Consider the following 17,409-nt stretch of genomic DNA (forward strand, 5'->3'; position numbering starts at 1 on the left):
GACATTGTCTAGAGTGGTCACAGGGATGAGTTGATGGTTGGACTAGATGATCTTAGTGGTCCCTTCCAACCCAAAACATTCTATGATTCTGCGATTCTTTCCAGCCTTAATGGTTCTATGATTCTTCTTTGGATCTGGAGATCTGCTCCATTTCAGATCCTTGCCTGAGCTGAACAGTAGTTGTGGCTCCTGGAATGGAGAAGAGCAATTTGCAGAAGAACTGCACTGAGCCAGTCTAGCGCAGCGGAGCCAGAACTAATAAACTTCAGGGGCACCAAGCTGCCTCCAACAAGAACACTTCAATTTTTACATTGTTCAGTGTATCTCAGTTCCAAACTACCCTGGATGACAAAGGATGCTGTTATATAGCCTAGATGTGAGTTATATCATTAACATTCTACAAAAATACAAATTATTACTGTAAAATAAAAAAGACTGGGGAATCAGACAGTGCTCAGGATTCAGGAAAGATCACAGAATTTCCCCTGGATTTCATACTATAGGTTTTCTCTAATTCAGATTGACATCTCTGTCTGCCACTAACATCAGAGGTAAACTCCTTATGAAACTACTCATGCTGTTTTCAGATTGATTCTCAGCTCCTTGCCACTCATGGAGACTGGCACATTCGCTGATAAAGCAACTGACAAACCCCCGTACATTTTGATATCATGCAAGATAGCTGCCTGTTCAGGGCCTGCCAGGGAAATATCTGATGTGTGATCAGTAGAGAAACTTGGTGCCGTTAGTGCTTGCTTAACAATTGTCTCTCAAGGATCCCCAAGGAAAGGGAATAGTCTCCCAGGTCACTTCTCCATCACAAAGGATCCTCTCACTAGGCTCGAAGCCTATGTAAAGTCAGCATCTCATTCAGGAACAGCTGCTGCTCACAGCTCATGGAATCCTTCTGTCTAGCTGTCTTGTGGTAGACACTTAACCGCCGGCTGCGTGAGCCACAACAGAGCGCGTCACTGCTTCTCATACATGAGAGGCTCAGAATTGTGAAGGGATCCAGGAGGAGAAAGAAAGAAAAGAAAGCAGGAAGAGGGAAGCACTGGCTAAGAAAAGCAGTGACGGGAATGCATGTGAGAGAGAGGAGGGAATAGGGGGAACATGCAGAGAAGGGTGAGAAGGACAGAGACCTGTGTTCCTCCTGAAATGGCTGCCAGTTGCTCTCCCTTTCTTACAGACAACAAATGACAGACACTAGCTAGACATGGTGGGAAGAATCCTGCCCTTACCCAGGATCAAGATTTATTTCATTCACCCACTGGCAAACTGGGATGTGAGGTAAGCCGTATTCCCATGACTTAACACTAAAACTTGTGCATCCCTTTCAGGCAGGTACGTGTATGCCACAGTAAACCCAGAATCATAGAATCACCTAGGTTGAAAAAGACCTCTAAGATCATCTAGTCCAACTGTCCACCTACCACCAATATTGCCCACTAAAGGGCATTGCCTTTGAGAAACCAAGAGAATTGACCATTTGGGAAAAAAAAAAGTGCAGAAAGATTTTTGGGGGAAGCTTGTGGTTTTTACCTGTGGTAAGGCTTGAACGACTGTATCCAGCAATGCTCGCATTCCAGTGGCCATCTTCAACAGCTTCAGGACTGTCACAAGAAAAACATGAGAAGTGTCACTCAAACTCAGCTCAGAAGGTTCATCCTTTTGCATACCTTACTAATGGCAGTAGAACAAGACAGAAGCCTTGATTTCCTTTGCCCTTGAAAAATTGAAATGTACCCCTTGTCCCCACATTCCCACATCTTTGCAATTTATATTCCCAGTTCCTTCTCCTCCAGTCTATCTGCTCCTTGCTAAATACACTATTTCTGCCACCCATGCCTATCAGGCTTCTTCTTTACCCAGACACATTCTGGCCAAGATTCCTCTTTCTCCAAGCAATGTGTATCACAATTACTCCTTTCCATTCTCTGCTTCCAGGGCTGAGGACAGCAGGAGTGTGTGCCTCTACAGCCGCTGCTCAGTGAGTCACTGCTGTGGGTCCCACCCCATGGCCACCTCCATCCCTGCCTCCTGCCCGTGCCTCTCTCACCACGGGCGATGCGCAGCACTCTCATGATCCTGATGATAGTGGGGTTAATTGGGAGAGCCGCATTGATTTCAATCTCTTCCAGGGTAATGCCCATGACAGACAGCAGCACAATGGCCAGATCTAGCTGGTTCCACCTTAAGAAGAAAAATCAAAGAGAATATGGAAAAGAGGTTTTCCACTTCCCTGACAAATAAAGTGAATTGTTTTCACTTTAACCTAAACATTTCTTCACGTATAAATCCAAGGCCCCACTCTGAGTCAGCCTGTATGGGCTTTTGCAGACAAACAGAGATTCACTTTGCACACAGCCTGAGCAGCCAGAGGCAAACCAGCCTGATCTGAAAGCATGGAGCTGTGTTACTATGGTGCTATGCTTTGACTAATGGGCTCAGCTTTTTATGGCCTCACTACTTCGTATCAGCTTCATTATATACGTTCTGCTTCAGCATGTTCCCAGTTTGCCTGAAGGGCAGGAAAAAACTGGCAGTTTCTAAGCCCACCTACTTTGCTTTCTAGCCTAACTAGCAGATGCCAACAAAAAGACAGTTCTTGGACAAACCTTATTATTGCCCAGGCATTGTATCTCTGCTATGCAGAACTAGGAGATAGTTGGGACTGCTACTATATTCCAGATAGGGATTCATCCTCGAGGTCTCCTCCCAATGCCCAGCTGTCCCACAGAAATGTTTTACACAACCCTTTGCTCACCTGTCCTTGAAGAATCGACGTAGACCAAAGGCCACCAGCTTGAGAACTGCCTCCAACACAAACACAGTGGTGAACAGGTAGTTACAGTATTTAAGAGCAGTCTCCAGGGACTGTCAGCAGAAAGAAAGGGTGGAAGAATTGAGGCAAGAGCAACAACAAGTTCATAACCTGTGGGGTCTCTCTTGAGTGCCAGTGATTCGTTACAGGATGGGGAAAATGCCCCATGCTCCCTATACTTGAACATGGAGGCCTCCTACTGAAGGCAACCATCAGCAAGCCCCTCCACCCCATGTTGTTCTGGGGATCAGTTACTGCTCCTTTCTCCTACACTTCTCAGCATAATGGGAAGAAGGCGGCTATTGCAAGGAGATTCCACTGAGGTTTCATCAGCCTCCTCTTCAGCCAATAGCACACGTCATCTGGATGCCACCACATTAATGGCATTGGCCTAGCTATGGGCAAGGAGTGAGGCAGGAGGGTTGTTCTTCAGTCATGTATAAATGCCATCTCTAATGGGGGGAAGCTCCTGCGTGCCTTGTTCTGGGACTAACACGAGTCATCTTTCAGCTGTGAGCTTCTCCACCACCAGGGACCAGTGTGACCAATGGGCAGCACTGGTGGCACCTCATACTGGAATGGTTCAAAGAAGTTGGACAGGATTTATAAGCAGAGCCTGACTGTGTTACAGGGAAAGGAGCTGAGGAGTAAGAAAGGTCCAGTGACATGTTCTGACATAAGCAAAGGTCTGACACAAGGGTGGAAACAGATAAGGGCTGGAAGTTCCTGCAAAGTAAAACTGGGCACCACTAGGAGCGAGACAAAAGGTGGGCAAGAAACAGAGGAACTAGGCAACATATCTGAATGATAACAGATTCAGTTCCTGACCTACCTTAGACAGCATTTGTTCAGGTACTAGAAGTGTCATCTAAACTACGAGTCTCCTCAAAAGAAAACTGAAATGCCATTGTGCAAATATCGTAACGAATGCATTGTCTACATATAAAGGCAAAAAGCGTCTTTGATGTAAGCAGAATGCTTTTATTTTATCAGAAGCATCTAGGGCTTTGCCCACAACACTGAGAGGTACCTGGTCTTCTCCAGCCTACGTAAAAAACTCCTTTAGCTCACCATGTCCTTTGCTGGGAATCACACTCCTGAAGCTGAGAGAGGCTCTTTTCAGTGCTTTACCCCTTCAGCTCCTCTTACAGGAAAGAGGTGGCTGGGTGACCACACAACCAGCCAATCCAATCCTCACATCTCAGATCATATGGCAGGAGAACTGGAATTTCATTTTGAAATCTGATGCAAAGCCTGAAGCTCCCAGGGCACTGCTGCTTCCACCACACCTTTTGTTAGGGTCCGGGAAAACATACCAAGTAGACTAGGCAGTTAAATTTGGGTGACCCACTTATCTCATTAATAATGTAAAGCACAGAGACCTAATTATACAAAACTTTTTAGGGACCCTACTCTTGCTTATATATCTAATTTCTCTTCATTTCAGGTGATTACAGATATCTAAGTGGGGCTGCCTTTCTAAGCACATACCAAACTCTTCACATATCTCTGCCTACTACATTAACTCTTGCAACACTTCAACAGTATTTTTAGAGACACAAGCATCCTACCTCTTCTAGTATACAGTGAGCATTAGAGAGCTGCAGCAAAAGAGCATAATTACTCTCCATGATCTCACTCACCACAGGTTGGTTGTAGTGCTCCAAGGACATGGTGACCACGTTGAGGCAGATGATGAAAGTGATGAAGATGTCCAGATAGTGGCTCGTGCAGACCGAATGGATAAGGAGGCGTATGGGGCAGTAAGTAGCATAGTACGGCAAACGCTGCGCCTCTTCAGTGGAAAGAGGGAGATGGGAAGAGTTAGGAGGAAATTGGAAGAAAGAGAGAGATGGGTAAGAAACACTGAGGAGGAAGCAGGCATAAAAGTGGTAATAAATGTTAAAGACGAGGGAATGAAGGCAGGAGAGAGAAAGGACAGAAAAGCATAGGTAAAAGAGGGCATAGGAGAAAAATGAATCACAAAAAAAGAGGAAAGTAGAAGGAGGGAGAAAAATAAATGGAATAAAGAAAAGAAAACGAATGCTTAAAATCTGTCAGTCTGTGTTTGTGGGAATGGTGCTAAATCAGCATTTCATGCCTCAACAAATTAAGATCATAAATGATAAAAGGGAGCAGATGGTTCCAGGAGAGGCCCCAGGGTGTCACAAGAGAGAGGTAAAACTGGAGCAGAGGAAGGGAAAGCATGCCTATGGGCTGTGAATGGAAGAATACCATCAGTCTGGGGTAGTAGGGAAGATACCTAGGGGCAAGTATGCTTTTGCAATTTTTGTTTAAAAGTAATACAGAAGAGGACAGATAAACCAGGAAGAGGGCTTACTTCACTTTAGAGGGCCTGGGACTCCAAGAAGTAACACTGCAACACTAACGGAAAGAGCCAGGAACAAAACACAAGTGTCTTCCTCTTTTTTTTCCTCTCTCTTTTCTTGAAATTTTGGTTTAAACACAAAGGATAACTTCAGTCTTCTCCCTAACACTAGTTGAGGTTGCATGAAGCCCAGGAGGTCTACTGAACTGTGTATGTCCTGTGCTGACAGTGCATACCAGCATGTACACGGTATATTTTTGGTACACTTTATTTCCCTGGGGACTGGATGCTAAAACCTCATGGCTTCTCCAGCACCACAGCTTCCCAACAGACTTCATCAGCCACCCCCTCTTCCCCAGACCACTGGTGTGGTGCATAGCGGGGCGGCAGTGACGCAAGGAGGAAGGCTCAGAGCACGGCCACAAGCGATGCATTTTAGAGACCGGCCCATCAAGAAAGAAAAGGAAGAGGAGAAGGTTTTTCTCAGAAAACCTTGGCCTACGAACCAACCAAACATTTAGGCTGTGCCTTACTCCTTCGTTTCTTCTCCAGGCGCCGCAGGCGCTTCTCCTCTCGCCGGCGGGCCTCCTCAGCCTCCTGGTGCTGTCGGCACTTGTGGAAGTTCTCCACCACTACCCCCACAAACATGTTGAGCACGAAGAAGCTGACAATGAGGAGGAAGGAGATGAAGTAGAGGAGCATCCAGGGGTTGTTGTTGGTCACTGGCTGGAGAAGAACAGAAAGGCTATGATCAGATGGGTGTTGGTACAGAAATGATAGGGATGGGTACAGCCACGATGACTGGCTGCTGAGAAGGTGGGATGGAATTATGAAAATGAGAGGAGTGGGATGGGAAAAGCAAGAACTATGGACAGTAGTGCATTTTGTGCAGAGTTTCAGAGGTAAATAGAGCGTCAAATCCAAGGTTCAGGCCCACAGCTGTGCAGCCAATGGCAGATGCCTATACCAGCACTATCAAGATCATAGCCTTAGCAATGGAGGAGTAGTGTTATAGCAGGCAGCAGCCCAACAGTCTCTTCTTACGGGGTATTAAAGCAACCATCTGTGGGCCAGAAGGGAGTCAGCATGTTCAGAAACACATATGGCACTGTTGCTCTGTTGTTATAAAGACCTGCCATGTGATCCAGACTGGTTAGAGGGGTCAGAATTACTACAGACATTCACTACATGGTCATAGAATCATTAAGGTTGGAAAGATCATCTAGTCTAACCATCAGCCCATGCCTGTGGCCACTATAATCCATGTCTCTCAGTGCCACATCCACACAGTTCTGGAACACCTCCAGGAACAGTGACTCCACCACCTCCTTGGGCAGCCTGTGCCAGTGCAGCACTGGTCTTTCTGAAAAGAAATTTTTCCTGACATCCAACTTGAGGCCATTACAGTCACAGCTGTGCTTCACTGCATGGACTTGGCACAGCCTGGACCACTTGCAATGGGAAGAGCGAGGGATTGAGAAGGGCCCTAGAAGGAGAACCTGGCTAGAGGGAGGTGTCCAAAGCAAGATATTAGAGTACACTCTCACCTTACTAGCTACTAGCAGCAGGAAGTGAAAAAGGTCTTTTTACAAGGATGTATTCATACCTGCTGGTCAACAGCCACAGCATCTAGTCCATTATACATAATATTGACCCAGCCATCCTTGGAAGCCAGAACAAAGAGAGACATCAGGGCCTGCAATAAAAAAGCAAAGCAGATGTGGAGCAGGTGCATCTGGCAGACTGGGAAAAATAAGTGAGTTTTTACGCTCTAACACACACACTGTTGAAATACTCTTTCTGCCCGTGTCTCTGCACACATCAAAATCTGCTCCTTTTAGTGAGGAAGAGGGGGGTGGAGGGGGGGACAGGAAGCCAGATCGACCAGAGTGAAGAGGTCATGAAGAACATCTGCTTCACAGCATGAGCTAAACAAGAAAATCAAGCTCTCTGCTGCCACCCTTTTCTTTCCCCACTACCTGTACACATCATGCTGTTACTAAACCACCAGCAACAGGCTCTACATGGATACACATACCCAATAACTGCTCTTCCTAGCCCTAAGATCAGGCTTTTCGGGCACTCAGAGAGGTACGTATAGGAGGAGAGCTGAGTTCCCATCAGAGATGTGGGCTGCAGGCATACTCACCTGTCCCAGGTTGTCGAAGTTGTACTTGTGGTGCACCCACTTGTAGTTGGCAGCCACGCAGTCAGACCGGTTGGTGATGTTCCTGATGTCAACCCCTAGGCAGTGGTAGAACTTGCCCTTGAAGAGCTGTGGAAGGGGAGCAACTCCATCAGCCCCTTTCCCTCCAGGGCTCACCATGCACCTGGAATGTGCAGAAGCTCCCAAGAAAGTAGGTGGGCGGCAGGGCTTCCTCCAGGAGAGGAATGGGGGAACAACAGAGCATTACACAGCACTGGTTGATGCACTGGTAAGGAGACAGGGCCAATCCTGCAAATTCACATCTGGCTTTTCATCTTCCTGTATTGCTCCAGGCAGAAGTGACTGTAAGTCTTTGCTATCTGACAGCTGTTAGGGCAGTATTTGGGGGCCCAATTAAAGCCATTAGCCCAATAATCTTCTATTCGGCCACTAAGAGCAATCACCCCTCCCTGCTTCCCAGTTACCAAGAAAGCTGATGGGAAAGAAAATCATCTGTGGGTAAAGAACCAGAAAATACATCCCCTGCTTCTCAGATACTATTTTTTCCCACAAAGCTGCACTGCTCTATCTCTCTGCCCAGGGCTCCCTTCCCCATATGGAAGGTACTGGATTGTGCATTTGTACAGATGCATAAGAGCAGACTAAGTATAGCGCATTCCCTGAGATGGAAGTAACGCCCACACCCTCGCTCCTCTCACCAAAAATAAAGAGAATTAAATAAAAAATAAAAGGAGGATGTGGGTGGACTTAGGGTTGATAGCAAGGGGGAGGAATGGAACTGGCTGGAGGCAGGGTTCGTGAAAGTAGGAATGGAGCTGCCTGCCCTTTCTGTGTGGCATAGATGTGCCCAGTGAGCCAGCTCTGGGCTCTCCCTGTAACACTGACCCAAACCCTGACTTGATCCTGCCATGCATGCACAAGCATTAACTCCTGTCTTGCACATTCAGCAATGTTTGCACTTGTTGAAGACCTGGATGCACTTGCCAAAGGCCATGGGGACACTTCAGAGGGAGACATTTCATGGGGCTGAGCAGCTGCAGAAGTTTCCCAGCTTGCTTGCTCCTCCTGCTTTGTTCAGTTTCCTGTGCCTGTTGTAGCTGGGGGTACAGGTGCCCATGGTAGGTATGGGAATGCCAGGGCTGTTTGAGGGCAATAGGAACCCTACCTGTACACCCAGGATGCCAAAGATGATGAAGAAAGCGCAGCAGATGAGGACAATGTTTCCTATGGGCTTGAGGGAAGAAATGAGTGTCTCCACCACCAGCTTGAGGCCAGGGGCTCGGCTGATGACTCTGGAAAGGAAGGAAAGGGAAGGGTGACAGACAGAGCAGGAGTGTTTGGCCACAGATGAGCGTTTTCAGCAGCAGAGGGTCCCTGCTCTCCCTGTGCAATTGCTTGTAATGGGAAACACTCCTACCAGGGCCCCCAGTGCTCTTTTATCCCATGGGTTGGATGTCTGATGAAATATCTCCATGGTCAGAGCCATATGACTAAGGTTTGTGGATTGTCAAAGACCACCTTTTGACCATTACAGTGGGGTCTGAATCCAGGACCCTTCCTGGGGGAACCAGTAAGAAGGAGGAGTAGAACAGAACATGGTGGGACTCTGACCGGAGTGGCCGTAAGGTGCGCAGCAGCCGGAGGACCCGCAGCACCCCTAGGATTTTGGCACCACCAGCAGAAGCCACTGAGACCACAATGTCAATGAGAGACACGAAGACCAAGAAGCCATCCAGGACATTCCAGCTGCTGCGGAGATAAGCTTGATCCCCAAAATACAGGCCTAGAGAGACCACCTGCAAGAGAAGGAAGAGGATGGAGTCTAAAGTGGTCCTCCATGTTGCTTGATAGAGGACATCCACAGAAGAAGGGAAGATTGGCAAATGGTTATCACCTCCTTGCTCCTAATGGAGCAGCAAGGACTCATTCTGAATCCTATAACCAGTCTCATCACCTTTTCCTTTTGAATGAAAGGTTATGAAGGAAAATGTCTTTGTCCAAAGTGGTGGCACCTAACACTAGAAAAAACAAGGCCAAGCTCTGGAGTAGCATTTCACTATGATTGCCATGGTGTCTTCTCACCTCTTCTCTGCATCCCTGAGCAACAGAACTCTGTAGAGGATGTTCCAATATCACATACCTCCCAGTACAGAGATCAATTTTGTTTTGAGAGCTAGAACCAGGAACTAAAACCCATACTTTGGCTACTAAAACACTCTAAAAATCACGCCAGTAGTTTAGGAATTAATTTTAGGGAGTTTTGCCTTAGGCTTCTAGTTTTGAGACTTACTTTCCCCAGTATTTAGTCTCTTTCCTCACCACAAGCGGATTAACCAGATTTCTCTATTGTTGCAGTGACACCTATTGAATAATTATCTCAACTAATGGCAATTCATTAATATTATTGTAATTATTCCTTCTCTTGTTCCAGGAGGAAGGGAATGGACTTTTGATATTATTACAGAATCCATAGCTGGAGACTAGCTATTCCTCCCAGATACCGAGATCCCTTTGGTTTTAAAGCTCAGGTTAAGCATCTCCTCCATGCACAACTAGAGGGGACTTAACTCCCCTTTACCAAAGCAGGGAGAAGGACTGGGACATCAAAAAAATGGAGAGATTTTGGAAAAGTGCCGAGCAAACATGAGCCATGGTATTCCTGACACTGGGGAAAGGCTCTGAGCCATTCATTTCCATTAACTTACCTTCAGTGTCATCTCAGCTACAAAAATTGCTGTGAAAATGTAGTTGGACACAGTGAGAAAGATTCTCTCCTAGAAAAAAAAAAAGAGAGAGAGAGAGAGAGAGAGAATGGCTTTAAATGTATCTTGACTTCTTGTTATTCCATGAGGCCCCTGTGGTGAACTTGATATCCTTTTCTTTCCTGTTAAGGGTCTGAAGCTTGGAAGAATAAAAGAAGCACTCCTGGCAAAGGTCAGCACTGACAGCTTTGGGCTCACAAGCCTCAGCTCTACCCCACGCCACAGCTGGCACAGGATGCCATACAGCTCTTGTGGATAGGATTTGCAGTGCAGAATACAAATCTGGTTCCTAGGTGCTTGCTGCATCACTCTGCCAGTGTTGCTCAGTCCTGATCTACTGCGCTGCCCTGGGACTCCTTCCCAAAGAGCTGCTGAGCACTGACTGACTGCTGAAGGGTGTGTAAGTGCCACAAAGTTGAGGGGTCAACTAAGGAAGAGATGCAAAAAAAATCACTTGTCAGCTCAGTTTCCTTTTTGACACGTCAGTCTGAGCCATCTCCAAAATAGCTCAAAAGCAGCATACATGATGACATACTGCACGTGAAAGGTACTTCTTTCATTTCCCAATCCCTGACCCTTTGGCAAATCATCTCTTAACCACGAGACTCCATCACTCCCCAAAAGGGAGCAAACTAGGATTACCCTATTATAAAGGAGGGTGACACATTATAAGACCCTGCAGGGGAAGAACATATGATGTAAATAGCTAATGCATGGACGTTTGAATGGATGAATTGGAGTTATGTTTAATGCTAAGTTATATCCAAAGACCATTATAGTACCAGGAGTGCCTACACACCTCTGTCAGACATTGTGTTAAAAGTTAGATGGGAGGGAACAGTGCTCACCGTGCTTCTGTGTTCAATCTGTGGTCTCTCCAGTGCAATGGTGATGCAATTCAGGAAGATGAAGGCCAACACAACGTAGTCAAAGAGTTTGTGAGCAATGATGGTTTGGCAGAGGAGGCGAAACCTGCAAAAGAGTTCCAGTAGGTACCTGTACCTTGAGGAATGAGAGGTTAGAAGCTAGAAGCACGGAAAATTGAGTGGTTGATAATGAGTTTCTGGTATAGCAAACCCTTCCAGATTCACACTAGCACAATGAGGCCACATCTTGAAAGCTGAGGAGGGGCAGGTAATTTGGCTGTCAGAACACAACTCTGCCTGCTCTGAAAGACACAGTGCCCAGGTGTCACATGGAGCAAAGAGCTCTCCTCCATAGGCTATAACAAAATTCCCTACTCCTCAAGAGGTAATGGCACTTTGGTGAGAATGCTGTTGGCTGGGGTATGTGGGCATTTTCTTCTGGTGGGAAGACCCTCTAAGCAGGAAGAATATATCTCTAAATACGTGTGGGGGTTTTTTTGTTTTGTTTTTAGTATGTGTGTGTGTTTGTTGTTGCTGCTGTTATTTTTCTTTTCCAGCAAAAAGATTTCTAATGTTACCCTAAAGGGTATGATATTGCTGATAAGTTGGCAGTGGGACTGAAAATGGAATGGAGAGGCTGTCCTGGTACCAAGGGAGAAAATATCAGTGTTACAGAGTCATTAGTAATATATTCCTTCTCCTTTTTGGTTTAATGTCAGTATTCCCTGCCTCACTTTGCTATAAATATTTATAGTTACACAAAAGAAAAACGGGATGTTCCAAAGGGAAGGAAAAGCACAACAGGCATTTAGGATTCTCGTCCTCCCTCTCATCTGCAGAATCAAGGAAGAGAAATGTTGTTTGACTGTAGAAGGAGAAACAAGGGAGAAGAAATACATTCCTAGATGCTGAGTTCAAAGTTACAATCTAACGTCCAGCTCAGGGAAAGCAAATGGCACAGCAACAAAATCTGTCCCATCTTCTCAACCCTTTTATGGAAAAAAAATGCACAAACCTGTTTTGTGGAGAGAAGAGATATATGGACCAGTCTTCCCGTAACTCACACCAGTCTGGCTTATAGACTTCCATCATCTTCCGGATGCGAAAACACAGGCTCTGGAGGGATGCAGGAGAAGCAAGTGTCACCAGTTGACTTCTCGTTACCTAACAGAGGCACTCTTACTTCCTCATGTGATCTCCAAGTACCACTATCAGGTGTTCCTCCCCATGTGAGCTACCTGCCTTTCTTTAGCACCTGGATGAGAGAATGGACCCAAAGAACAACACGCCACTATAGAGGAGGTAGGTACTTCTTTGCCAGGTCGTGTTCACCTCTCACCTTCAGATTTCCTCCTCGCATCATTAAAAATAAAACTGCTGGTCTCCTATCTACAGTTGGATGTTGCCCATAATAGGATCACTGGCTCTATTACATGAGTATGATGTTTCCTCAACACCTCAGCTGAATAAGAGGCAGGGACAGAATGGTCTTCTGCTGGCACTTGGACTCAGAGTTGATTTAATTTCATACACACTGTCTTCCACCCTTCGATATGCTCACAGATTAGGTATGGTGGTCTCCCGGGCTGGCACAGAAAAACACACTTGCCTTGTCTCTTATGCATCTATTTCCAAAGCAAAGCTCTTCCTTTTCACAAAGCCTGACCTTTTCTAACCTGTGACAATCACTGGCTGCAGTGCCCTGAAATAACAGCCCTCAAATGCCTGTGCATCATCTCTACTCTCTTCCCACCATCTATCTGCACGACTGCCTTGTGAGCAGCCTGACGATGTGGTGTGGGCTGTCTGGACCCACCTACATTCAGAGACATTCTCCACCTGTACTTATAGCACTTCTGCAAGCTCTCCCATCCATATGGCAGGGAGACTGAAACTTGAGGACGGAGTTGGGGTTTCCTACAGCACTGCATTGTAACCCCAGGTTCCCCACACCAAGTACTCACATAGTCTATCTCTTCATCATCCTCTCCCCGTTCCTTGCGGTTGTTCATTTTGGGGAAGATCTCTTTCGCAATACTGGGCATTTTGCCATTGCAGTCTTGATGCTCACTGCCCCCTGACGTTGTCCCTGGCCTACAGGTCCCTTTGTGGCCAGATGGGATGGAGGCCAACTCTAGCAGGTCGCAGGAGCCTTTGTTGTCCAGAGAAAGCGTCCGGCGGTGGTGAAACACTCTCTCTGTTCCATCCAGCTCCCTATCTCCTGTCCTGTGCCTCTCCCCAGACAGGAGGGACTCATGCTCGGCAGAGGGAGGTTTGTGCTTCAGGCTGTGTCCTCGGGCCAGGCTGTTCCAGCTGGAACGACGGCTCCCCCAGGCCCCGCTGCGGCCCCAGGCACCATAGTGGGAACTGCGAGAGCTGGACTGTAAGAGAGTGGGTTGGGACTCAGCCACACAGAATTATGGAGGGAAGGCACTGCTTTGTGGCAGACATCAGATACCCTCCAGGGGTCCTAAGCCATGTGCACCCTTTTTTACCCCTCAAAGAAGATGCATAGTGGGGATGTAGCTGTAATTGCTATAAATCTAACAACAAATTAATAATAAGCTAGCAGGGGTGTTGGCTGTGATCACTTTATAGCAGCATCTGTGTGCAAGGCACTTAAAGGGAAGGTAAATAAGGCTAGATGCCTGATGTTGTTACTTATATCAGCACAGAACAAGAATAAAGATTTCCAAAAATCTGATTGGCAGCATTTTACGCAGCCCTAGGGTAAAGAATAACACAAGGTACAGGGAGATGGATAATCTGACACAATACCTTTGAGCACAGTCTTCATAAAAAGAAGAAATGAGAGAAACAGGCTTGTTGGTTACAGTCTAGTTCAACAACATCAGCAAGTTATCATGTAGTACGTGGCTGTCAGCTCTCCCTTTTTAGAAATAACAGGGGCATGAATGCTTCTACTATCAATGCACTTCCTTCAAAACCCATGTGTGGTAGTGCGTAGGGGTCACAGAAGCTTACGTTACAAGGTGGACAAGTTTGAGATGTGTTGACTGGACAGCTAGCAGTGCTTGGAGAAGGACTGGGGGACAGCAGGACCTGATATGAGTAAGCTCCAAGCCAAGATTTCTCTATTCATTGTAACAAAAGCTTCCAGAAAATGCATCCACTATGAGACTCTGAAGTTTTGGCAGCACCTAGACCTTTCTATGCTCTCAGCTCGCTTTGGGCATGACTTTTTGTACTGGGCAAGAGGACAAAACATAGAATCACAGAATCATAGAATTCTGGAATCCTTATAGATGTAAGGGATATTTAAAGGTCATCTAGACCAACTATGTTGCAATGAATGGGGACATCCATAGCTAGATCAGGTTGTCTACAACCTGGCTAGCCTAGCCTTGAAAGTCTCCAAGGGCAGGGCATCCACAATGTCTCTGGGCAACCTGTTCCTGTGCCTCACCACCCTCACTGTAAAAGACTTTTTCTTTATATCTAACCTAAATCTCCTGTATTTTAGTTTGAAACCATTTCGCCTTGTCCTATCACAACAAACCCTATGAAAGAGTCTGTTCCCTTCTTTCCTGGTGCTCTCCTTTAGACACATCCACAGCTAGATCAGGTTGCCCAGAGCCTGGTCTCCCTAAAAGAAAAACTCTGTCCCCATGGTGTTCCCCATCTCTCCCCAGAAGAATATAAAAGCTGTAACCTACATTCAATGGAATACTGATCAATAACCTGCAAATATAGGTCAATAAGGTCAATAGATCACTCAGAGCAGTGGCACAGGCTGCCCAGAGACCTTCTGGATGCCTCATCCCTGAAGGTGTTTAAGGCCAGATTGGATGGGGTCCTGGGCAATCTAATCTAGTGGCTGGTAACCTGCCCATGGCAAGGGGGTTGGAACTGGATGATCTTTGAGGTCCTTTTCAACCCGAGCCATTCTATGATTGACTGATTGATCTAATCTGGAAATACAGATGAATTATATGAACTGGCTTCCTATGGGCAGGCAATGAGGTTGTGTTACAAGCCTATAGCAGCAATGCAGTTCTTCATAGTAATCCAACAGATGATGAGAGAAAGGCCCTTGAACTCCAAAAGAAGGATATGACACATGTTCCTACTCAGTCACTCACCAAGGATCGCTGATCATACGTCATTCTCCCCAGGGACATCACACTGCTCTTCCGGGAGCCAATAGCAACACGGATCTGGTCAGGCTGCAGGGAGTTGCGTGAGGAGTTGGAAACTCCCCCAGCAGCCACTGGGGCATTGGAAGAGGGCAAGGATGGGTCCAAGTGGCCATTTGGTGTCACAGAAATTGCACAAAGCTTGGGATCTGGGTGGAAAGATGGAAAAAGAGGGAAAATGAAGGAGGTTGGTTCCTCAGCACCCAGTGATTGTTTCAACATCCAAATTGTTAAGCATGTTAGCAGCTTAACAGCGTGTTAACTGTTTAGCATCAGTCAGCATTCATTTCTTTTGATTTAGAGTGTTATGGCAAAAGTAGTGCAATCTAGCAAGACTTTGAAATGTTCTCTTCATTCTCCAAAACTGGCAGTGGCTCTCCTTGAGGCTAGATGGTTGAGTAGAGTGCTGGTCAGGAAGAAAGGCAGAACAGAACAGCCTGTCCTATGCTGGGCCTCTTCAAATGACTGCTCATTGACCTTGAAGATTCAGGGCAGCTTCGAGGGCTGTGTTTGCTGCTGTGAAAAACCACTGACATTTGTCAAGATGGATGGAGAGGGTGGGATGCTGGCTTTTAACACCTGAAGGGACTGGAGCAATCATTTTTGTTTGACCTATTGCATAATGAAGGTCACATACCATTGCCTGCACTCAGCATCACTGTTGTGAGTACACCAACAGACTCCACAACCTTTCTTCTTTCTGCCCTTCTAGGATTTTAGCTGCCTACATTCAAGATAAGCCCTGGCACAGCGTAGCTATTCAATCCAGGATCATACTGCTGTGAAAAAAAAGCTAAATTGTGAGAATAGGCTGTGACAAGCAAACCTGGAGCCTCTGATCCTCAACACAGAAGATACATTCAAGCTCAGACCCATGCCTATGATCCTTGCCTGGGTTATGCTGTGAATATGCTTCCGCCCGTCCTTACACCTTATGGATGCTGACCTTGTCTTGCTGATTGAGCTTGTTGGCTCCCTGTTGACTTGCATGGCAGACTGTGAACCACTATTAGAACCTGGATACCATCAGCAAACGTGCCCTGCTCACGTGTGCAAGTCCTATGCCTTTGTTGGTGTGGTCCATGTCCTGCCAGCTTGGATGCTTCCCCCCGCTCCCGACTCACTATTCATACTCTTGCTGCTCCCTGCCACCAAGTCCTGCCTGAAGTATAATACCTTTTGCAGGAAGACCTGCAGTCTTCAAGGGGTGGAAACCTTACCCGGCAGCTTGTGGGCAGACTGTTTCAAGAGTTAATTATCCTTCCTTAAAAATATGTGGCTTTTTGCAGTCTGAGTTTGTCTAGCTTCAGCTTCCAACCTTTACAATCTCATTATGCTTTTTTCTGCTCAATTAAAGAGCCATCTACCATCAAAAATCTCTCCTTATGGCCGGCATTTACAGAGTATGTGATCAAGTTACTTCTCCAGTTTCTCTAAGCTTCATTAGCCTCACACTATGAGGCAGGGCTTCCAGATTTGCCTGAGTCCTTTTTAATGTGTTGGTATCCCCTCTCCAAATGGGGCCTCCAGATTTGGACACAGTGTTCCTGAAATGGTGCCCCCAAAGCTGAGCAGGAGTGCCATCTTCTCACTCCTCTTTGCTGTTTTTAGGCATTCAAAAACTGCTCCCTTTAGCTGTCACTTTTTCTCAGGATGCCAGTGCAGCTCCAAAATTTCCACATGTAACACCACAAACATTAAGTTCAAAATGAAAGTAAGTTCTGCCTTGGAGGTGGGAGCCAATTTTCTGCCAAATCTGCTTTCAGACTTCCCACTAAGCAGCAATGGGATGTGAGCAAATGAGATAGTTTGAGCTATCATACCTGAGCCTTCCTGGACCTCTTGGAACTGATCTAACTCCTCCACGTTTGACGAACTCTGATCTTCCTCTGAGTATGATCGGTTGGCATCACCCTGTAATAATCAAATCAAGAAGGTAGGAACTCAAACAGAAAAGGCCACTTTTTCTTGTATTTTGTTGTTGCCAATCTTCCTTGGCAGCCATGCGTTACCATGACCACTGGGGAGTCTAGTGTGACCTGTGACGGCTGAGATCCTGCATTCTTGCTTTAGGAGATGGAAAGGACTCACCTTAGCTGATGCAGCATGGGATGGAAATTGTGAATTACCTTCTGGAGGGTTTGTCTCTTTCACTGCAAGGATTAATACCGTCATCTGTTTTTTTAAAGAACTCCACCCTGAACTTAAGAAGGAGAACAGCAGAGGTGTGATACTTTGGGAGTTCTTCACTCCAGTACCTGCCAAGTATCTCAGAGGTCCCTTTTAAGTACCTCTCTTCCTCCT

General features: G+C 46.4%; 1 protein-coding gene across 3 annotated transcripts in view; it reads right to left on the bottom strand.

Moving 5' to 3' along the window:
• Window positions 1-17,409, bottom strand: part of CACNA1I (calcium voltage-gated channel subunit alpha1 I) — an 82,588-nt gene that overhangs the window by 13,621 nt on the left and 51,558 nt on the right. For all 3 annotated transcript variants that reach the window (XM_031554341.1, XM_031554342.1, XM_031554337.1), the window contains exons 13-27: window positions 16,929-17,019; window positions 15,052-15,254; window positions 12,913-13,329; window positions 11,964-12,064; window positions 10,931-11,054; window positions 10,026-10,094; window positions 8,932-9,116; window positions 8,486-8,612; window positions 7,303-7,428; window positions 6,760-6,849; window positions 5,687-5,879; window positions 4,468-4,619; window positions 2,768-2,877; window positions 2,060-2,193; window positions 1,543-1,613 (exon numbers count right to left, since the gene is read on the bottom strand). In XM_031554341.1, coding sequence (XP_031410201.1) covers window positions 1,543-1,613; window positions 2,060-2,193; window positions 2,768-2,877; window positions 4,468-4,619; window positions 5,687-5,879; window positions 6,760-6,849; window positions 7,303-7,428; window positions 8,486-8,612; window positions 8,932-9,116; window positions 10,026-10,094; window positions 10,931-11,054; window positions 11,964-12,064; window positions 12,913-13,329; window positions 15,052-15,254; window positions 16,929-17,019 — 2,193 coding nt within the window. The remainder of the gene's footprint in view (window positions 1-1,542; window positions 1,614-2,059; window positions 2,194-2,767; window positions 2,878-4,467; window positions 4,620-5,686; window positions 5,880-6,759; window positions 6,850-7,302; window positions 7,429-8,485; window positions 8,613-8,931; window positions 9,117-10,025; window positions 10,095-10,930; window positions 11,055-11,963; window positions 12,065-12,912; window positions 13,330-15,051; window positions 15,255-16,928; window positions 17,020-17,409) is intronic.

Source organism: Meleagris gallopavo, chromosome 1 (genome assembly GCF_000146605.3).
Source record: "Meleagris gallopavo isolate NT-WF06-2002-E0010 breed Aviagen turkey brand Nicholas breeding stock chromosome 1, Turkey_5.1, whole genome shotgun sequence".
Taxonomy (NCBI): Eukaryota; Metazoa; Chordata; class Aves; order Galliformes; family Phasianidae; genus Meleagris; species Meleagris gallopavo.